We start from the raw sequence: 24,119 nt of genomic DNA, 5'->3' as shown, positions 1-24,119 counted from the left end.
CGAACTTACAGTCCTTATTTCTTCCTTCCCTGGTGCCCCTCTTAATAGGGTAGACTAGAGCAGTGTTCTCAACATGGGGTCCCCAAATATTTTTGGCTCACAACTCCCAGACATCTCAGCCAGATTACCAGCTGTTAGGATTTCTGGGAGTTGAAGGCCAAAATAAATCTGGGGACCCCAGGTTGAGAACCACTGGACTAGAGAGAGACTAAGACTGAGCCAACTTCCTTCCTCCCTCCCTCCCTCCCCTTGAGATGGGTCCCTCCTCCTCCTCTTCCTCCTCCTCCTCCTCCCATGCCAAGGCCTCCAGAAGGGGCGGGCAGGCGGGCGGGCGCCAGGTCGGGGGCGCGGTTAAAACCTTCTCCTGCTCCGAGGAGGAGCGCGCAAATCCCTGCCCTGCCTCTCCGACGGCGCCTCCCGAAACCCGGCTCCCAGAGGACAGCGGCGGGTGGGGGGTCTGCTTTTCGGGAGGAGAGCCGAGAAGTGAGGGGAGACCCCAGGGAGACCCCGGCCCCTCTCCTCCTCCTCCTCCTCCATCTCCATGGTGCGCTCCACACGGCGAGGCGCTCCGGGGCTCTGATCTCCTCCGACGCGGACAGGTGAGCTTCCTGCGCCCTCGCCGTCTCTTTCCGCTCTTGAACGAGACGTCCCAGGTGGGGAGAAATCCGGAGTGGATTCGGATAGATTGCAGGCTTAGAAGGTCTCCCTTCCCAGTCCCAGGGTCTCTTCAGTCTATCCTCCTCATTCAAAAGAAGAGTTTCCCTCAACTTTAGGAAAGTTGTTTGGAGGAAAGCATCTCAATCCGAAGCAGGTTTTGAGGTCTCCCTTCCTCGTACAAAGGAAACGCACAGCCAGTTTGGAAGCCCACCCTCTCCCAGCCCCAGGCAAGGAAGCGCACTCCCAGCGTGCTCGGAATACAGTAGAGTCTCACTTATCCAACGTTCTGGACTATCCAGCGCATTTTTGTAGTCAATGTTTTCAATGCACTGTGATATTTTGGTGCTAAATTCGTAAATACAGCAATTACTACATAGCATTAATGTGTAATGAACTACAGTAGAGTCTCACTTATCCAACGTTCTGGATTATCCAACGCATTTTTGTAGTCAATGTTTTCAAAGCACTGTGATATTTTGGTGCTAAATTTGTAAATACAGTAATTACTACATAGCATTAATGTGTAATGAACTACAGTAGAGTCTCACTTATCCAACGTTCTGGATTATCCAGCGCATTTTCGTAGTCAATGTTTTCAATGCACTGTGATATTTTGGTCCTAAATTCGTAAATACAGCAATTACTACATAGCATTAATGTGTAATGAACTACAGTAGAATCTCACTTATCCAACGTTCTGGATTATCCAACGCATTTTTGTAGTCAATGTTTTCAAAGCACTGTGATATTTTGGTGCTAAATTTGTAAATACAGTAATTACTACATAGCATTAATGTGTAATGAACTACTTTTTCTGTCAAATTTGTTGTATAACATGATGTTTTGTTGCCTAATTTGTAAAATCATAACCCATTTTGATGTTTAATAGGCTATTTCTTAATCTCTCCTTATTATCCAACATATTCACTTATCCAACGTTCTGCCGGCCCATTTATGTTGGATAAGTGAGACTCTACTGTAGTTGTAAAGACCATTTGGGGGCGGAAATGTATTTGAGGAGTTCAAATTTGTTGAGTGCTGCTAGTCTCCAACTGAGCTACGTTTTATCAAATCTAGATTTCATTTAATACATTGTTTTATCAAAGGCTTTCATGGCCGGGATCACTGGTTTGCTGTGAGTTTTCCTGGCTGTATGGCCACGTTCCAAAAGCATTCTCTCCGGATGTTTCACCTGCACCTATGGCAGGCATCCTCAGAGGTATATTGGAAACTAAGCAAGTTTGTATGTAAAAGGCGACTTAAGAAACTGCAAATCGCTTATGGTGTGAGAGAATTGGTCGTCTGCAAGGACGTTGCCCAGGGGATATTTTGATGTTTTACCATCTTTGTGAAAGGCTTCTCTCATGTCCCCACATGGGGAGCTGGAGCTGACAGAGGGAGCTCATCCACGCTCTCTCCAGATTCGGACTGACAATCTTCAGGTCAGCAACCCAACCTTCAGACTAGCAGTCCTGCTGGCACTGGGGGCTCCTTAATCACCTTGATTAGTATTGAAAAGGCTGGCTGATTCCTGCCTGGGGGAATCCTTTGTTAGGAGGTGTTAGTTGGCCCTGATTGTTTCATGTCTGTAAATAAAGAACAACACTCTGAAAACTGAGGAACTCCAGACATGAAATAGGGCCAGCTAACACCTCCCAACAAAGGATTCCCTCAGGCAGGAGTCAGACAGGCTTTGAAGCTGCAAGGTTTTTCAGTGCTAATCAAGGGGGGGTTTTTTCTTGCCAGGAGCGACTTGAGAAACTGCAAGTCGCTTTTGATGTGAGAGAATTGGCCGTTTGCAAGGATGTTGCCCAGGGGACGCCCGGATGTTTGATGTTTTACCATCCTGTGGGATGCTTCTCTCACGTCCCCACATGGGAAGCTGGAGCTAACAGACAGGAGCTCATCCCACTCCCCAGATTCAAACTGCCTACTTTTTGGTCAGCAGTCCTACCGGCACAAGGGTTTAACCCATTGCGCTACCAGGGGCTCAGCTGATTAAGTTGATTAATCACAACATTCACACTTACTTCCAATAGACAATATAAACTTGGACCTTCTACAGATATATAAATCTCCCTTGATTAGTTTCCAGCAAACCTCATAACCTCTGAGGATGCCTGCCATAGAGGTGGGCAAAACATCAGGACAGAATGCCCCTGGATCTTGGCCATACAGCCTAGAAAACTCACAGCAACCCAGAAATACATTATTTCATGCATTTATTGGATTTCTCCCAGAATGGGATTCCTTAAGTGAAGATAGAGATGGGATGTGTGCAGATCAAGGGGTTGAAAGACTGGAGCAAGACAGATTCATGCAGTATTGGCTTATCAATTGTTTTTAGTTCTCAAACCTTGTTAGAACGTCCCATAGTCAGATAGTCAGAGTCACATAAGGAACTACTACTAGAAGAAACCACCTAAAGGCTTAGGAAACTTACAGTTTAAACCTTGTTGTTGTGTGCTTTCAAGTGCCTTTCGACCTGTGGTGACCTGTCACAGGGGTTTTGTTAGCAAAGTTTGTTTAAACTACAACTTCCGCAAATCTTTCAATCATCATAGTCAATGACCATGTTGGCTGAGGAATTCTGAGAAGTGTCACCCAAAAAGGTAACTTTTCCAAGCTCTAAAAAAAAAGCAGAATCTTCTGGATACTGATTGTCTTTGGGGTCCCATTTGAAAGAGAGCAATGAACTGATGGAGCATGTTCCCCTGGGAGAGGACTTTTCCTATAGAGACTTTGTTCCCCTAATAAAAAATAATAACAATAAAGCATGATCTGTTGCTGAAGGCTTTCATGGCCGGAAGCATTCTCTCCTGACAATTCACCCACATCTTTGGCAGGCATCCTCATATACCTCACAACCTCTGAGGATGCCTGCCATAGATGTTGGCGAAACGTCAGGAGAGAATGCTTCTGGAACATGGCCATATAGCCCGGAAAACTCATAGTAATCGGAAGCATGATCTGTTGAAGAGTCCATGAAAATAAGACTTGCCTATGAAAGCTTATGCTATTACAAATTTTCTTAACATGAAGATGCCTGAAGATGACTGTTGTTTGTTTGTCTGTGCTTGATGAATAGCTCTTGGGATCATATGCAAGAGTAGTAATAATATTTCACATGCCTCCTTTCTAGATTTTTCCATTCCATAATGGTCTATTTAGTTTTAGGGGGACTACTTCACTTGTGATTTTTGTTTGTTTAGTAGCGAAGGTTAGGGTTAATATCTGTCCTGACTCTTCACAATAGGTTGGCTGGGTTGTAATTGACCTGCACAACAGGTTTGGTAAACATGGTGTTCAGAGAGATGCCAGGTTGTGGAATCTATTTCTTCAATTGCAGTCATGCCTTTGTCTCATTTCCCTCTAATCTCTCATCTGCTGGATTGCAAGGACAATCCTAGAGATAGATGTCAGGTTTATAAGTAACAGAGAGGTGATTTTGTTCAGAGAAATCAGATTGCTCTTTTTTGTTTTGATCAGACATAAGAATAGCTGTTCTTATGTCTGATCAAAAGATCCCTTGCCACATACAAAGATGAGATCTTTGACAAATTGCCTAATCGAAGCCATAAAATTGAATTCTTAATGCCTCTTTCTGATATCCATTGTAAGACTGAAGCTATTACTGTATGGAAATTGGCCTGCCTCGTTCTCAAAAGATACTTTTCTTGACTTGCCAAGAATGCACTTACACACCTAATAGCACCCTAGATTACTAAACCTGAAAACATCTAATTTACTTTTTCATCAGCCTGCACCAGTTTGTAACTCTAAGTGGATTCATATATTTATTACACTCTCCTCTCCTTCCCAGTATAATTACAACACTGTAGTGTTTCAAGAGTCCTTGAAGCACAAATCCAATCTTCTGCCAAGTCTAGCCATCACTTCAATTCTGTTTTATTTTTGCTTCTAGTTTGCCATAATGTATTTGCTTCTCTCAGTTAGGTAGTTGTGGCTATCTTCTATTCTTACAATGTTGGATCTCTGATTTTTTTTCCTTCATGTCAGGAGCGACTTGAGAAACTGCTATTCACTTCTGGTGTGAGAGAATTGGCCGTCTGCAAGGATGTTGCCCAGGAGACACCCGGATGTTTGATGTTTTGCCATCCCATGGGAGGCTTCTCTCATGTCCCTGTATGGGGAGCTAGAGCTGACAGACAGGAGCTCACCCCACTCCCCAGATTCGAACCACTGAGCTTTCAGTCAGCAGTCCTGTCGGCACAAGGGTTTAACCCATTGCGCCACTGGGGGCTCCGATGGATCTCTGATAAGTTCGGCAATAGATTTAATGTATGTAAGGTTTGAGTTCAGATCTCTCACTGCTTGGTTTTGGCAGATCATTAGCCAAGGAAGAAACCAAAGTTCCAGACCTTTCTGATCATTATGCTAAGCAGAGATGCAAACAGAAATGAATCATGTCCCTCTTCTTTCTTCAAACAGACGAAGAACTTTCTGTCAAACTGATGGGCTCTTTTAAATATTGGATGATGTACATCAGTCAAGAAGTGCCATGTATTGCAGCCACAAATTAGTTAAATTTGGTGATGATTTTTTTTTGGCTGTTGGTTTTGTTTCTTTTCCTCATGTCTTGTCCCATTTGGAGATCAGTCTGGGAGAGGGTCAGATTGTTGGTGACATCCTCTGTACAAAAATTGCTTTCTTTCATTTTGGAAAACACAATTTTCCATCTGTAATGTTTGTTGTTAGCCACTCCGAGTCCCCTTGGGGAGAAGGAGCAGGGTATAAATAAAATTATTATTATTATTATTATTATTATTATTATTATTATTATTATTGTTATTATTATTATTATTATTATTTTATTATTATTGTTGGTGACATCCTCTGTACAAAAATTGCTTTCTTTCATTGTGGAAAACACAATTTTCCATCTGTAATGTTTGTTGTTAGCCACTCCGAGTCCCCTTGGGGAGAAGGAGCAGGGTATAAATAAAATTATTATTATTATTATTATTATTATTATTATTATTATTATTATTGAGCCATGGTGGCGCAATGGGTTAGCCCCTTGTGCCAGCTGAACTGCTGACCTGAAGGTTGGGTTGCTGAACTGAAGGTTGCCGGTTCGAATCCACGAGATGGGGTTAACTCCGGTCTGTCACTTCTAGCTTGCGTGGACCAGACAGAAGCCTCCCAACAGCACATCTGGGCATTCCCTGGACAGCATCTCTGTAGACAGCCACTTCTTTCACACTAGAAGCGACTTGCAGTATGTTCTCAAATTGCTTCTGACATGATTTTTTAAATTATTTTATTATTATAATGTTGGGATAATAGTAGTTTACTTCACATAACAAGGTTTTTGTGAAGATAAATGTGAGTGGAGCTCAAAGTATCTCTCCTTGTGACAGGCATTATAGAAATATCTGATGTTGTGGCCAGCTATTTCTGTTTGGAGTCATATTGTCCCTTAAAGCTTACCCCACAAGACTATTTGGAATAACTGAAAGTCAATTTGCATTTAACACCTATATAAAACATTTCTAATTTCTGTAACTAGAATATAGAAATTTCAGAAAGTTGTGTTGTTGAACTAACAGCAACTCGGTTTTAGAAAGTTTTTTAGAGAATCTCGGAAGAAATAAGAGCAATCAGATTTTCTACGAAAGTTGTTTTAAATCCATATTAGGTAGTGCTTTTTCCCTCCTCCTTTGCATTTCCACATATTCTAGTGGCTTGGCAATTTGCCCCAATGTTTTCAACATACCATACTGATATGTGAATTGTAAAAAACAAAACCAGTGTTTGCTTTGCTTTGCTTTACTGTCTAGTGCCGCAAGGAGTGCAAATGCACTAACAGTTAGGAAGCACTTCTTATCCTGTTGTTAATTCCGAGATTCTTGAAAATGTATGGTCCTTCTGGCAGCATGTGATAGTCTTGTCAAACCACAAATAAATGATGGCAACCACAATCAAATTAATTTGTGACATACTTGAACTGATTTTTAAAAGCCTTACACAGAGACAAATTTGCATAGATCCTTCCTCACATCAGCCTAACTTGGAGTCCCCATGGTGCAGTGGGTTAAACCTTTGTGCCAGCAGGACTGCTGATCGAAAGGTTGACGGTTTAAATCCGGGGAGCAGGGTGAGCTCCCATCTGTCAGCTCCAGCTTCTCATGCGGGGACACAAGAGAAGCCTCCTACAGGATGGTTAAACACCAAAACATCCGGGTGTCCCCTGAGCAACGTCCTTGCAGATGGCCAATTCTCTCACACCAGAAGCAACTTGCTATAGAACAGGCCTGGGCAAACTTGGGCCCTCCAGGTGTTTTGGACTTCAACTCCCACCATTCCTGACAGCCTCAGGCCCCTTCCTTTTCCCCCTCAGCCGCTTAAGCGGCTGAGGGGGAAAAGGAAAGGGCCTAAGGCTGTCAGGAATGGTGGGAGTTGAAGTCCAAAACACCTGGAGGGCCCAAGTTTGCCCAGGCCTGGTATAGAATCTGTGGATACTAAGGGTCGACTGTGCTAACAATAATTTAAAAATAATTAGCTAGCCAATATAAAATTAAGTTAAACAATTTAAAACAGCGCCAACCATAGCACGTGTTCGAACTGGATAAAATCAGTTAGGCTTTATTAAAAAGTCATGTTTTGACTTGATATTAAAATGATATGAATGTCAGTGCAAATCAGGCCTCCCAGGGAAAGATGCTGCTTTGAATGGGGCCCAAGTATGTGAACAATGTAGTGAGGAGTCATGTCGGCATCGTAAAATAATTGTGTATAAGAATATGTTAACTTTTTGGAAAATGGTACTTATGGTATTTCTATAATTCGGGACTGGAAACCATATAAACACATGGTGCAGAATGAATGAATTATACCATACAAGGGGACTGCAGATATAATCTTAATACATATATTGCATATATACCGAATTCTTCGCTAGTGTCTTCTGTCAACATGATTTATATACATTTTTCTGCAACATACTCTACGTTTCGTTAAACAAAGTGAAAGCCTTTTAGAAAAGAGTCTTGATGTTAAATATTTAAGCTTTTCTCTTTCTGCAAGGAAACATTATTGACTTCGGGTTGCTGTGAGCTTTCCGGACTGTATGGCCATGTTCCAGAAACATTCTCTCCTGATGTTTCGCCCACATCTATGACAGGCATCCTCAGAGGCCAAGAGAAACTAGGCAAGTGAGGTTTATATATCTGTAGAATGTCCAGGGTGAGCAAGTGTGAATGCTGCAATGGGTCACCTTGATTAGCATTGAATGGCCTTGCAGCTTCAAAGCCTGGCTGCTTCCTGCCTGGGGGCATCCTTTCTTGGGATGTGTTGTCTGGCCCTTACAGCTTCAAGGCAGCCAGACTTTGAAGCTGCAAGACCATTCAGTGCTAACCAAGCTGGCCAATTGCAACACTCACACTTGCCTCAAACAGACAAGAGTTATTTCTCCCACCCTGGACATTCCACAGATATATAAACACCACTTGCCAAGTTTCCAAAAGACCTCTCAACCTTTGAGAATGCCTGCCGTAGATGTGGGCGAAATGTCAGGAGAGAATGCTTCTGGAACATGGCCATACAGGCCAGAAAACCCACAGCAATCCAGTGATTCCAGCCATGAAAGCCTTCGGCAACACATTATTGACTTTCTTCCTATTATTTTTTCTGGGTTGCTTTGAGTTTTTCAGGCTGTATAGCCATGTTCCAGAAGCCTTCTCTCCTGACATTTCACCCACATCTATGACAGGCTTCCTCAGAGGTTGTGAGGTATATTGGAATCTAAGCAAGGGAGCTTTATATATCTGTATTATTTTTTTCCTTCTTTTGAATATACAAAGAAGAAAAGGATCAGAGCAAAGAAGGCATATCTGAAAATAAGTTTGTCAAAACATGCAAAAATTGAAGGGGTTAAACTTTTAAGATATGAGCTCATTAAAATATCAAATCTGTTTATTTACTTGCAAAGTATAAGTTTTTTGTCACCAAATATGCCATGTCCATGAGATTAATGCCAGGTTGCATTTTGGCCTTCCATGACTGGAATAATAACCAGTGGCAAACTTGGCAAATAGAATGATGTCTTTCAACAAGGCAGCCAAAGTGGAGTGTTTGCCCTTAGAAGAACAAAATATTCAGAAATGATTTATCATTAGTTACTGTGAAGAGTGCAGTGGTATTTAAGAATGACATCGGTGTAAAGAAACTGAATTATTTTTTAAAAACTGGAATTTAATAAATGATAAACAAAGAAAGTAATGTCTGAAATATTTCAGAATCACACTTCGTTAGTCTTGACCATGTCATACTGGTTATGAGCATTTTTTGAATTTGGCAAAACTGATATTGTGTTGTTCAAAGCTTTCATAGCAGGAATCACTGGGTTGCTGTGAGTTTTCCGGGCTGTATGGCCATGTTCCAGTAGCATTCTCTCCTGACATTTTGCCCACATCTACGCCAGACATCCTTAGAGATTGTGAGGTCTGTTGGAACTCTTGTCTGTTTGAGGCAAGTTGCAATTGGCCAATAAATTGCAAATACTCAGGACAGTAAATAAAGACCAACACTAAAAAAAGGGAATTCCAGACAAGAAACAATCAGGGCCAGTTAGCACCTCCCAACAAAGGATTCCCCCAGGCAGGAAGCAGCCAGGCGTTGAAGCTGCATAGATTTGGGTGAAACATCAGGAGAGAATGCTTCTGGAACATGGCCATACAGCCTGGAAAACTCAGAGCAACTCAAAACGAATATTGTTCCCAATATAAATGAATTGGCAAATTCAGATTGTAGCAACGTGGGAAATCCACACACACATATATAAGGCCTCCATTCACCATCATAGTAAATCAAAGTGCTTGGATGTTTTATTAATATTTATAAACACAGAAATGAATTGCATTAAACATCCCATGACTTGTGACACATAGCCTCTAACTATAAAGAGGAGTTGCGTTGCTCAGATTTATGGCTTGTTGGGAAGGTTTACACTATGGTTAAGTACCTTGTTGGGTTTCTTCGATGCCCTATGTTTAAACAAGGACTTCTTTGTCTTGTTAATATCCTTTTACTCACTGTTCCTCAACCGGAATATAATTAGGTGAGTGGAATAAATCTGCTGGTCTATCCTGTCCAAATGATATGGTTTCCAAACTTTACTGTACAGCTGAGTAGCCCTTATTCCAAATGCTTGGGACCAGAAAAAGTTTCAATTCTGAACTTTTTTGGATATTATAGCACCCATATTTGCTTAGATGTACATCATGAGTTATCTTTGAGATGCAACCCAGGTCTAAACATGAAATACATTATGTTTCATAAATACATTATACTAGGCATGGGCAAACTTCGGCCCTCCAGGTGTTTTGGACTTCAACTCTCACAATTCCTAACAGCCTACATGCCTGCCTTATACGCATAACCTAACAGATTTATACACAATATTTCATAATTTTGTGAATGAAACAAAATTTGTGTTCATTGAATCGTCTGAATGCAAAAAAAATCATATCTCAGCTACTCATATGGACAATTTAGGATACTTTAGTATTTCGAATTCTGGAATTAAGGATAAGGGATGCTGAACCTATAATAGCTTGAGAAAAATGGCTTATATCCTACTGCAGCTTTATATGAAAACACACCTAGAAGATCCTGCCAAAACAGCATGTGTCTGGAGTCAAGAATATCCCATTTGAATTTGCACTAGAAATATTTCTCTCAAGACAATTGAAATTAATGATGTCACGAAGGATTTCAGATCTAAGCACATCTGCAGTGATCTCTAATGTGTCCCTGACAAGTTGCTTAAATCTCAAAGTACTCCTAGAAGGGATTCTTCAAAGCAAACATTTAACAAAGCTGCTGATTATGTACATAGATCTTGGACCTTGTTATATTTTAATCTGGAAAGTAGCATTCCAATTTAATGTCTCTTTTATCATTAGTTAATCAGTACTTTAAGGATCTAATGCTTCTCAAAGGGGTGAAGACGGTGGTATTCCATGTGCTGAATTACTTTTAGTAAGCAAGGTGAAATTATGACTAGTTAGCAATGCCATTTTTATGGACAATATGGTTTTTACTTAAATCTATGCTGAACAACATGAATACCACCTACTGCTAAGCATTGTTCATCAGGTTCCACCACTGGTCAAAGTACACATTTGTCTCAGGGTGCATCTACATTGCAGAATTAATGTGGTTTGATAAAACTTTAACCTCCGTGGCTTAATGCTATGAAATCGTGGAGGTTGCAGTTTTACAAGGTCTTTATTCACCTCTGCCCAAGAGTACTGGTGCCTTACGAATGACAATTCCAATTGATGAGGAACTGAAAAATATGGATTTTTAGACATATATTGTATGCACATTAGAAGCAGTGAAATATAAAAAAATCAGACTCTCTCTGTGTTAGATTTTAGGGATGCACAAGCTGACCGGACAGGGGGGAGAAGGGGGGCCTGCTATCTATACATTCCAGTGTGAATTAGTTCCTAGCACAGCTTAATGGAAGGAGAGCTGACTTCTCCACCTCCTTTTTGACAAGGGGCCATGATTAATCTACTATAGCTGATCAGTGGTGTCTGTGACTTGCTATACGCTTTTAAGAGTACTTAAGATAGGAAAATGCTGATTGTGCATATTTATGTCCATGTATGTAAGCATGTGAAGTGACATACTAATGACGAGATGTATGTAGAAGCATGTTCTTTGTCTGAAAATGTATAAAAGGCAAGTCAACGCCTTGATCGTCTCTCTGGTTTGCTTTTTGGAAGAGATTCCACTTCCAGAGACTCAGCTGAATATAATAAACTGGACTTTTTGGCCTCAAAAGGATCTCTCTTGCATTATCTCTCCCGTCATCTACAACACCATGATTTGATATCTTTGAACCATGACAGGTAAACTACAGTGAAGATGCATCCTAGGCTTTGCTGTGGAGGTCTTCTTGGGTATTTTTTTTTTACATTTTTTACATGTCAAAACACAGGTATAATTTGTAAAAGACAATCCATATGTCTAAACAACAATGAAGAAAGAGCCCATTAATGTGGAAATAATAATACTTGAAAGCATTAACAAAGAATAGAGGATCCCTGAGGTGGATAAGAGTTCCTTTCTTTTCTTTCTTTTTTCTTTTTGATGATATATCTTAATACAGATTACTTTAGCAAATCGAATATGATGGCAACTATCATAGTCATTCATTTCTATGACCATTAATGTTTGGTGCCCCATGAACCCCAAAATCCATGGATGATCAAGTCCCACTGTTCTGTCCCCACACTAGTTATTTATTTGGAAGGTGTTTGTGATGCAAGGAACAGATTGCTACACATTTGAAGTAAAAACAATTTATTAAATAACAAATCTCAAACAGATCTCTCTCCTGAAGAGTTTTACTGCCAGTCTTTGTGAGGGGAGTTAAAGTCCTTGAAACACATTCACGGTTCTGACTGGGTGTTACTTTAATATGGCTTCAATTGACTCTCAATCTGTTGTATCTGTGACGTGGCTTTACTTTTGTGTCTTTACTTTTATAAAGCTTTTATGTAACTTGTGTGGCTTGCGTGGCTTCGACGTGATGTTCTATTTTGGGGTTCTTTCACCTTTTTTTCAGAAGCATTTTTATCCAGGAAGTTGCCGAACTGTGTGTTGTAATTGTGTAAGAAATAGCATTGTTTTAAGAGTTGCCCAGAACTAAGTATTTGTGAGTGAAAAATGCAGAACTCTAGCAATATCTAATAGTTTAGTCAAAAAGTCATCCACTACACATTCATAGCATTGTTTGCCCTTCAGTTAAAACCATGAACTCTAATAACTAACTCTACCATGTTTTGTCAGCATCTTTTTCACTCCCATAAGCTTCTGTGAGAATAGCCATAGGAGTACTACTACAAATGGTAAGGGTCCTTTGGATAATATGAGGATCCACACACCTGTGGATCATCTTCTCATCTTGGAGGACCATATCTTGGACAAAACTACCAAATTGTCTTCCAATAATAGAAAATATACTATCCTAAACCCCAGAAAGCTATCACAATCTTTCCCAGTCTTTCCTGTTTTCTAGATGTGCATTACTGTTTTCAACTTCAGATAATTTTCTTACAATTTGAATTTACTTGAAAATGAATCAAATTGATTGCAATGGAATTAACATGCAACCACGTAGTATAGAAAGTTAACAAATTCAAAGCAACTTATTTTGAATAGTAGAGATATGCAAGTTCTCTGGATGAATGGATTTAAGTATTTATGTTTAAGTTTTGTATACTGTTTTATTAAGTAATGTTTAATCGCTTTAAATGTGTTGTGCTTTATTTTTTGAACTTGTTATTGGTATTGAATTGCCAGATTCTGTAAGCCGCCTTGAGTCCCCTTGGGTGAGAAAGGCGGGGTAAAAATGCTGTAAATAAATAAAATAACATTGCATTGTCAATATGCTTAGGAATGAAGCTTAAACTGTCATTTGATACTGGTTTTGGAATTTCTGTGTATCTTCCTTGCATTTTTCCTACTTCCTCACCAGTTTCGGTCTTTCAACTTCCTCTTTTGTGTTTTGAGTCTCTTTGGGTCCTTGCTTTCATCCTTTATTAAGCATGTAATGACCTCAAATGGGCTAATTTCAAGGCATTCTTGTTTATTTAGTTGTATCCTGCCTAACAAGACTAACTAAAGGAACAAATCTTGCCAAGAGAACCTATGATACAGTCACAAATTGGAAACAACTTGAAAGCACACAACAATGATAGAACATTAAAAGTGATATTGAAATGTTATGATATGAATATGGTCCAAACAGAAATAAGAGTTAATATTTTACTTGCTAGTAAAATCCAGGAAGCATTAAACCTGCTACAAAGACAAACATGATTGTAAATATGGCCATGACTCTTGAATCAGCAGTCTCTGTCGGACAACTCTAGTTTCCTTATGAGTCAACTTTAAATTAGAGCTTTGGTTCTTTAAATCTGTTTCACTGAGAACTACTATTTCAGTTTAACTCAAGGTTCTCAACCTGTGGGTCCCCAGGTGTTTTGACCTACAACTACCAGAAATCCCAGTCAGTTTACCAGCTGTTAGGATTTCTGGGAGTTGAAGGCCAAAACATCTGGGGAACCACAGGTTGATAACCACTGGACTTTAACTATTCCTGAGAACAGTCCTATTTTATTTTATTATGGCAACTAACATGTGAGGCTTGTGTTAAAAGATTTCTGAATGACACTCAGACATTGCTCTCTGTGGCTGAAATAAAAGAAATTTATGTGTACACATGGGAAAGGTCATGGGTGTACATTTAAGAGAAAATTTACAGTATGGGTGTGCATTTAAGCTGAAAATAATATTTCTTATCATGTGATGCAACTCATCACAACAGCCTTTGGCTCATCAAGGTTTTCCTCTTATTTTTATGGAACATATACAAGTGTTCCAGGAATCCCTGCCTGATCTCTAGACCATAATGTTATACAGTAGAGTCTCACTTATCCAACATAAACGGGCCGACAGAACGTTGGATAAACAAAAATGTTGGATAATAAGGAGGGATTAAGGAAAAGCCTATTAAACGTCAAATTACATTATGATTTTACAAATTAAGCACCAAAAACATGTTTTACAACAAACTGACGGAAAAAGCAGTTCAATATGTGGTAACGTTATGTAGTAATTACTGTATTTACTAATTTACCACCAAAACATCACAGTGTATTTAAAACATTGACTACAAAAACTTTGACTACTAACAAATTGACTACAAATAAAGATAGAATTGCATGAAATGAACTTACAGTAACATAGTCGGAAATAAAATCGGTAAAAAGTTCAGTCCTTGCTGCCTAGAAAAACAGCTGTGGATCCAGGCGGTAGGCTGACTGTGCTGGATAATCCAGAACATTGGATAAGTGAGTGTTGGATAAGTGAGACTCTACTGTAACTGCTGGAATTCTGTTAGTTGTACCATAAGGACCCATTTGATACAAATCATTGTTGATTTTGCATTGTATACAATCATGCCATGTTTTGGAACTCCCGGTGGCAGAATGGGTTAAACCCTTGTGCTGGCAGGACTGCTGGCCGAAAGGTTGGCAGTTCGAATCCAGGGAGTAAGTTGAGCTCCTGTCTGTCAGCTCTAGCTCCCCATGCGGCGACATGAGAAAAGCCTCCCCTAGAATAGTAATACATCAAACATCCTGGCGTCCCCTGGTCAAGGTCCTTGCAGACGGCCAATTCTCTCACATCAGAAGTGGCTTGCAGTTTCTCAAGTTGCTCTTGAGATGAAAAAAAAAATGCCATGTTTTGTAAAACTGAGATTGAAAATTGCTTTCATTTTGTCTCAGTATAATAGGTTGTGGGAAGGGCATTCCATCTGTTCTAGAGGCTAATTGGCTGCCTTTGTATTATTAGTGTAATTTCCTGCTGAGTAACATTGATAGAGATTGAAAGACACACCGTGGATTATGCTTGGTGCCTACAATTGGCACCTGTCCACAATGTAGGAACACATCTTTTCACATTTTCTGTTTACTAAAGCGTTGATCAAACCTTGATGTATGACATGAAGTGGCGTAAAGCAGAGCTGAGACCTGCTCTTGTTTCATCTTCTAGAAAGAATCCAATCACTGCTATAAGCGAGTAATATAGAAAGTATTATAACTTGACCAAGGATGAATACTGGTAATTCTTCCAATTTTAACAGAGAAAGTATGACTTTGAAGCTTTCCCCTTTACCAATCCTTTAAATAGTATGAATTACCTAAGAATCTGACTATGCTGGGCAGCTTCTAACTTAAAACAGCAGTACTAAATTATCTTCAGGTAATAGAGCAGAAAATATTTTGGGTGCTTTCTTGACTCAAAGGGTGTGACAGACAGGTTTGTTGTGAGTGTCTAGGCTTGTTTCCTGCCCAGCACTCAGAGCCTGAGTCAGGGTTACAGAAAGTTAGATTTATGACAATGGAAGGGATCAAAGTTATTTTCATTCTGCCTGTGATATAATACCAATCTAGTTCTAAACCAAAGGCAAGTTTAAATGATGAAATAGTTGTGCACAAATTACTGTATATACTCGAGTATAAGCTAACCTGAATATAAGCCGAGGCACCTAATTTTACCACAAAAAAACTGGGAAAACATTGACTCCAGTATAAGCCGAGGGTGGTAAATTTCAGAAATAAAAATAGATACCAATAAAATTACATTAATTGAGGCATCCGTAGGTTAAATGTTTTTGCATATTTACATAAAGCTCTAATTTAAGATAAGACTGTCCAACTCTGATCAAATCATTATTCTCATCTTCTTCAATGTAAATGTGCTTATGTCTCCTTTAAATAATAATAGAGCAAAATAATACATGTAATAATAATAATAATAAATACATGAAAATAATACATGTAGTAATAAATAGAGTAAAATAATAAATGCAATAATAATAATAATAAATATAATAGATAGAGTGAAATAATAAATGTATTAATAATAATAATCAAAAATAGAGTAAAATAAATGTAATAGTAGCAACAATAATAGAGAAAATAATAAATGTAGTAATATCAATAATAATAGAGAAAAATAATAAATGTACCATATATCATATGTATCATATATTATATATAGTATAAGCTGACCCAAATATAAGCCAACCAGGACCCTCAGCTGAGTATAAGCTGCAGGGGGCTGAAAAACTAGGCTTATACTCGAGTATATACAGTATTATATTTTTGAAATTTACCAGTAACTGCTGCATTTCCCACCCTCGGCTTTTTTTGTGGTAAAATTAGGTGCCTTGGCTTATATTTGGGTCAGCTCGACTATATCTGGTAATTAAATACAGTGTTCCCTCACTTATCGGGGGGTTTACGTTCCAGGACCACCCACAATAACTGAAAATCCATGAAGTAGGGACACTATATTTATTCTGTGTGGGGAGGAGAACAAACCACAGACCACTTACTAAAATGCAGTCTGTACTTTACTAGCAGTTATGATATACAGTACACTGGCAGAGAAGAATGGAAGTTAAATAACCCTTTTTTATTTCCAACCCTTCCCTACCCCCCCCTTTATTTCTACTTTTACCCCCTTACAAAACCCTTTGCATGCCGCAAAAAAAAAGCGAAACAAAGAAAATACCATGATAAATGGTTAAAAGGGTAAAGGTAAAGGTTTCCTCTGACGTTAACTCCAGTCGTGTCTGACTCTGGGGGTTGGCGCTCATCTCCATTTCTAAGCTGGAGAGCCGGCGTTGTCCGTAGACACCTCCAAGGACATGTGGTCGGCATGACTGCATGGAGCGCCGTTACCTTCCCGCCAGAGCGGTACCTATTGATCTACTCACATTGGCATGTTTTCAAACTGCTAGGTTGGCAGGAGCTGGAGTGGCCGCTCACGCCGCTGTTAAATAAATAAATGGTTACATTAATATTTATTAAAAACCCGCGAAACAGTGAGGGAGCGAAAAGTGAACCGCGAATTCACATATGGAGTGTGTGGGGTGCAGATTGTGCTGGGTGACATTATCAAACGGAGTGACGCCTCTTCTCTCTCCACCCCATAGAGCCCACATAGTTTTGTTTGGGATTACTGCCCCATCCCCTTTTTTCTCTTTATCCCTTTCCCTGTGGTGATTCCAGTAACTCTGTCCTGTTCAGCAAGAGATAGTAGTGGTGGTGTCTGAAAGCATGGCTGGCCTGGGTATCCTCAGGGGTTGAGCCTGAGAGCTGGAAATGGAAAAGGTGTTGTGTTGGTGTCTCCAGGATGGGGAGGGAGCTACCACCAGTCTGAGCCATGCACTTGAATGGGTAATAATAAATAATAATAAACTTTATTTTTATATCCCGCCCCATCCCCCCGAAGGACTCAGGGCGGCTCACAACAGGGACAAGCCCGAAACAACGACACAACATATTTGACAAAACTTAAAACATTTCAACGATACACAAAATAAAATAATGGACAATACATTAAAATCCAAGCAGATAAAATCAGAGTAATTTAAAGCAAACCAGCGGGGACAGGTTTCATAAAGTGCTGTATCATGGAAACGAGTAACAGTGATAAGTGCCATATGGTTTTATAAACATAAAGAAGTATTCTGATGACAACTCTATTAGGCCTATTCATTCAAATGCATTCTGGAACAACCATGTTTTCAATTCCTGGAGGAAAATGGGCAGGGAAGGAGCTAACCTGATGAATGTGTGGGGGAATGACTCTGCTCCTACTGCTACTGGCCTCCTAAGGTGGTGGTGAGGTGAGCCCCTAAAGTGGACGGGATGGATACACATATGCATGACTTCCATGATTGCCACATGGCTTCTCTTTTCCCCCCCTTTGTGTCCATTCCTGGAGCTTCCAGCATGGTCTTTCTCATCAACACAACCTCCACCTGGTCTGTCCCTTCTTCTGCTGCCCTTTAGCGTCTTAGTGCCTGTAGAGCCAGGTGGGTAGAATGGGAAGCATGGAGGGTGGGTCCTCATAGTGATAGACGCCTGTAATATTGTCTCCCTGGTGGAAAAGAGCCTGTGTGGTGATACCATGTGTTATCTCACTGAGTAACACCAACCCCATTCATGCCACTGCCCATACTGCTCCTCATGCTCCATTTTAATTCTTGCCATCCACACCTATCGGGGCCCCTGGTGGCACAGTGTGTTAAAGCGCTGAGCTGCTGAACTTGCAGACCAAAAGGTGCCAGGTTCAAATCCCAGGAGCGGAATGAGCGCCCGCTGTTAGCCCCAGCTCCTGCCAACCTAGCAGTTCGAGAACATACCAATGTGAGTAGATCAATAGATACCGCTCTGGTGGGAAGGTAATGGCGCTTCATGCAATCATGCCGGCCACATGACCTTGGAGATGTCTATGGACACCGCCGGCTCTTCGGCTTAGAAATGGAGATGAGCACCAACCCCCAGAGTCGGTCACGACTGGACTTAACGTCAGGCGAAACCTTTACCTTTACCTATCAACACCTATCAGGGATGATGGATGCTATAAACCAGCAAAATGTGGACGGCCACGGTTTCTCCATCCATGTCATAAACATTCAGATCTGGAATCATCTATTTAAGCCATAGAATACAATGATTTTTGGGTCTAGCTGATTTTCGCTTTTGTTACCTTCTCTGTGTCTTTGCAATTGCATACGCTTGCAGGATTGATCCCATGACTTGAAACTCATAACATGGAAATCATTCACAAGAACTGGATTAAAGTTAGCTATTTGTTGCTTTAATGCAAGAAAGAACAGCAGTTTCTTGAAATGTTCTTTATCTTAATCCAAACTCAAACATGCCACCTCAGCCCAGTAAAATAGGGACTATTACTGGGTTTACTGGCTTATAAAGTGACTAGTCACCCATTACTGTCATGGACCTCTCTTTCTCTGGAAGTTCTCAAGATGGCAAGTAAAAAAAATTAACAGAATAAACTTCCTCAGAAGAAACAAAAGCCCGCAGGGCAATAATAGATTTGTATCAAAGGAGTCTCTAATGTCTTGGAGGAAACAGTAATGATATGATAACGAAAGCATGCTAGTGAATTGTACTGTAATGGTACACAGTGGTGCACCTTGCAAGATGTCCTATTTTGCAGTGGGGGCTCCCACTGCACAAAATAATACTTCTCACAATAGACTATGTTGAGCAATGTCCACATTGCTATCTCTGCTTTCACAGTGGTTCCAATGACATATCTGTGTCTCCTTATCCCTCCTAAGATTACAACCAGTGACTAGTGTAATTCAACCTGATATGATATTAAGTTGGTTTACATTGTTTTACATTGACATAACTTCCCAATAGGATGTTAGCCTTGGTAGAAGCTGTGGCTAACAGCGGGAGCTCACCCCGCTCACAGGATTCAAACTGCCGACTTTTCAGTCAGCTAGTTCAGCAGCTCAGAGGTTTAACCCGCTGTGCCACCACGGGCCCTGTATACACATATATTTCAGTTTTAATAAGAGAGTCCTGCTTATTTCAGTGATCCTTCAGCTTATACTTTTTGTAGTAATAGTTTGAACAACTTTTTGCTGAGTTTCATTTTATAACATGATGACATGAAAGGGTGATGTTAATATGTATTCTTCTTTTCATAATAGGTCCAAAGATTCAGACGATAACATGGACTGGGGAACACTGCAGGCTGTTTTAGGAGGAGTAAACAAACATTCCACTAGCATTGGGAAGATATGGCTTACGGTGTTATTCATCTTCCGCATTATGATCCTCGTGGTGGCTGCTGAAGAAGTCTGGGGCGACGAACAAGATGATTTTGTCTGCAACACGCTGCAACCAGGATGCAAAAATGTCTGCTATGATTATTTCTTCCCCATTTCTCACATCCGACTTTGGGCCCTCCAGCTCATCTTCGTCTCTACTCCTGCGCTTTTGGTGGCAATGCACGTTGCGTACAGAAGGCACGAGAAGAAAAAGAAGTTCCAAAGGGGAGATAAAAGCTGTGAATATAAGGACATAGAAGAAATCAAGAGGCAGCGGTTTCATATTGAGGGTCCCTTATGGTGGACATACACTGCCAGTATCTTGTTCAGGCTTATCTTTGAAGCCTCTTTCATGTATGTGTTTTACTATATGTACCAGGGGTATCATATGCCACGCCTGCTGAAATGCAGCATTTGGCCTTGTCCCAACATTGTGGACTGTTTTGTCTCTCGACCCACTGAAAAAACCGTCTTCACCATTTTTATGATCGCGGTGTCCGGCATTTGCATTCTGCTCAATGTAACCGAGTTCTCTTACTTGCTGCTGAAGTTTTGTGTTCGGAGGTCGAGAAGAGCACGAACCCCAAAGAATCACACCAACCATGAGACCAAAGAGGAAAGCAAACAAAACGAAATGAACGAGCTGATTTCAGATAGTTGCCAGAACACAGTAACAGGATTTCCTAGCAGCTAAAATGACCGCAAGCCTAGTATGCATTTGCTGAGGAATAAACAAATGGGTTATGTCTGTAGGCAATTGATTATATTTAACTAAGCAATACACTGAGCAGGTAAACTTGAGTATTACGACATGGTGGGATTAGGCATATTTTTAAAGGTCTATAACAGCACATTAAGACTAATAAGGATTACAGAAAAATTGACATCTTTACATGCATATCCTTACCAAGTCAGCTGTGATTTGTTAGAGAGTGATACTTGTTAGTGCCTTCATATCGACACTGATCCTAAAATCAAATGCAAGGGCTGAAGCTGCCTTCCATATTAAATACTGTTAGTACTGCAAGACACTTTACGACAAAGGTAGCAGTTTTAATTGCAAGCTTTCAACTAAATGAAAGTATTTTTATAAAGTCTGAGATTTTATGGATGAATGAGTAGCGCCATCTTTTTTATTAACATTATTATTTCCTTCAAAACCGACACGAACGGTAAGATCTTCATACTAATAACGTAGGCATGAATGATTTTTAAGTAAAACGTCTCCACGCTGTAAATAATTCTTTGAATATTCTGTATACTGCCAGTTATAAAAAAAATGATGTATTGCAATACACTAGTGCTTTATTCGTTTTTGAATAAAATAGATACATTCATTTCATGTTCTGTTAAAGGTCTCGGAAAATTTCTTCTTTTTGTAAAAAAATCCTCTAGACTGGAAATGACAATAGTAAGACAAAAAAGAGTAGTTGGATGAAAATAATGTGAATTTTTTTCTTTCAACCAGTATGACTAAAAGTTTAGTATAAAGTGTTATAAATAAAAGGAAAATGCCTGTAGTTTGTATGTGTTTATTTACAGTTATTAAAATGTGTTACGATTTCCGGGTGTTAGGAGAAAAAACTACCCAAAAACAGCAGAGCATCCAAAAATATGCAAAAGCAGGATACCTATAGTTGAGCATTCAGCTCACAGCAAGCAGAGTGTGAAGTGCTATGTGGCTGTAAAGAATCTAGAGTTTAGGAGGGAAACATGTTCTGGCTTTAAAACAGTGGTTTTCAACCTGTGGGTCCCCAGATGTTTTGGTCGTCAACTCCCAGAAATCCTAACAGCTGGTAAACGGGCTGGGATTTCTGGGAGCTGTAGGCCAAAACACCTGGGGACCCACAGGTTGAGAACCACTGCATTAAAATCACAAAAGGTTTGTTTACAAAAAAGAATTTACATTTTTAATAGTAAAGAACTGGGTCCTAGCTACTCTGTACTCCATCTCTTCTAGGGTTTAAAGAAAGGGGAAAATCTCCAAACACTACATCTCTCCTGATACACAAGCAGAGAGAGATCTCATTACTCACAGCACACAATAAGATGTAAAAGTAGAAAGTCAAAGACAAAAGGCATGCACCTGCAAAGTATCCATTCTGCATAACCTACCAGCACTAACTACTCATTGAGGACTGGAGACTTGGGCAGTGTGGGGTTGAAATCTAACAATAAGAACAAATTTGCACTGTGTTCCTGTGAAATCAAAGATATTTTTTTTTAGATTTAGCTTCTTGTTTATCCCAACTCCTCAAGGAGTGTTACACTAGCCCCGTGATGCACTTTCTTCTCCTGATCTTTTCATCCTCAGAATCACCCCCCCCCACCCGCAAACTGTCTTCAAGGGGATTGAAACTACCTCTATAAATAACATTTCTTTATTTCAGTAAAGCCTTTGTTAATGTCCCCCATATATTCTCTGAAAGAAGCTAGCAAACTGTGGACTAGACAATGCTGTTAGATGGATTGGGAATTTGTCGATATTGGACTATTAAATTATGACCTGTTAGAACAATAACCTATTGGGGATTATAATCTGTTAGGACCATAATTTATTGGGTAGCAGAGTTTCAGGAGTGTAACTTTAGTTTATTGAGTAATGGAAGATCACCGGACATGTAAATAACTTGTTTCTATTCAATGCCCTCAACAGACAAAGATTCAAGTAGATTTTTATTTAAATATACAGGTACATCTCTTGTCAGGTTAAGCTTTAACATGTTTCAGTTTGTATATTTAACTTACAGTCTTTAACAGTCTCTTTAAAAACTATATTGTTCTGTATAGCTCTTTTTTATAATAGTCTACTTCTCAAGCCTCAACTGATTCCTAACTTCTAACACTGGCTTCCGTACTCAAACAGACTCAAGCCTCAACTCACTTCTAACTTCTAACACTGGCTTCTGTACTCAAACAGACTCAAGCTTCAACTCACTTCTAACTTCTAACACTGGCTTCCGTACTCAAACAGACTCAAGCTTCAACTCACTTCTAACTTCTAACACTGGCTTCCGTACTCAAACAGACTCAAGCTTCAACTCACTTCTAACTTCTAACACTGGCTTCCGTACTCAAACAGACTCAAGCTTCAACTCACTTCTAACTTCTAACACTGGCTTCCGTACTCAAACAGACTCAAGCTTCAACTCACTTCTAACTTCTAACACTGGCTTCCGTACTCAAACAGACTCAAGCTTCAACTCACTTCTAACTTCTAACACTGGCTTCCGTACTCAAACAGACTCAAGCTTCAACTCACTTCTAACTTCTAACACTGGCTTCCGTACTCAAACAGACTCAAGCTTCAACTCACTTCTAACTTCTAACACTGGCTTCCGTACTCAAACAGACTCAAGCTTCAACTCACTTCTAACTTCTAACACTGGCTTCCGTACTCAAACAGACTCAAGCCTCAACTCACTTCTAACTTCTAACACTGGCTTCTGTACTCAAACAGACTCAAGCTTCAACTCACTTCTAACTTCTAACACTGGCTTCCGTACTCAAACAGACTCAAGCCTCAACTCACTTCTAACTTCTAACACTGGCTTCTGTACTCAAACAGACTCAAGCTTCAACTCACTTCTAACTTCTAACACTGGCTTCCGTACTCAAACAGACTCAAGCTTCAACTCACTTCTAACTTCTAACACTGGCTTCCGTACTCAAACAGACTCAAGCTTCAACTCACTTCTAACTTCTAACACTGGCTTCCGTACTCAAACAGACTCAAGCTTCAACTCACTTCTAACTTCTAACACTGGCTTCCGTACTCAAACAGACTCAAGCTTCAACTCACTTCTAACTTCTAACACTGGCTTCCGTACTCAAACAGACTCAAGCTTCAACTCACTTCTAACTTCTAACACTGGCTTCCGTACTCAAACAGACTCAAGCTTCAACTCACTTCTAACTTCTAACACTGGCTTCCGTACTCAAACAGACTCAAGCTTCAACTCACTTCTAACTTCTAACACTGGCGTCCGTACTCAAACAGACTCAAGCTTCAACTCACTTCTAACTTCTAACACTGGCTTCCGTACTCAAACAGACTCAAGCCTCAACTCACTTCTAACTTCTAACACTGGCTTCCGTACTCAAACAGACTCAAGCTTCAACTCACTTCTAACTTCTAACACTGGCTTCCGTACTCAAACAGACTCAAGCTTCAACTCACTTCTAACTTCTAACACTGGCTTCCGTACTCAAACAGACTCAAGCTTCAACTCACTTCTAACTTCTAACACTG

At 40.1% G+C, this 24,119-nt stretch overlaps 1 protein-coding gene across 1 annotated transcript; it reads left to right on the top strand.

Annotated features, from left to right (window-relative positions):
* Window positions 1–346: 346 nt before the first annotated feature.
* Window positions 347–21,387, top strand: LOC100560049 (gap junction beta-6 protein). The gene is made up of 2 exons (XM_008107986.3): window positions 347–599; window positions 19,748–21,387. Exon 2 carries the CDS (start codon window positions 19,770–19,772, stop codon window positions 20,559–20,561), a length of 792 nt encoding a protein of 263 aa, XP_008106193.2. The 5' UTR covers window positions 347–599; window positions 19,748–19,769; the 3' UTR covers window positions 20,562–21,387.
* The last annotated feature ends 2,732 nt before the right edge of the window (window positions 21,388–24,119 follow it).

This window comes from Anolis carolinensis, chromosome 3 (genome assembly GCF_035594765.1).
Source record: "Anolis carolinensis isolate JA03-04 chromosome 3, rAnoCar3.1.pri, whole genome shotgun sequence".
NCBI lineage: Eukaryota > Metazoa > Chordata > Lepidosauria > Squamata > Dactyloidae > Anolis > Anolis carolinensis.
Note: the sequence above shows the minus strand (reverse complement) of the source record. Positions and strands in the feature narration are given on the sequence as shown.

Coding starts and splice junctions, on each gene's coding strand:
- LOC100560049 (XM_008107986.3), top strand. CDS start 19,770: ATGGACTGGGGAACACTGCAGGCTGTTTTAGGAGGAGTAAACAAACAT.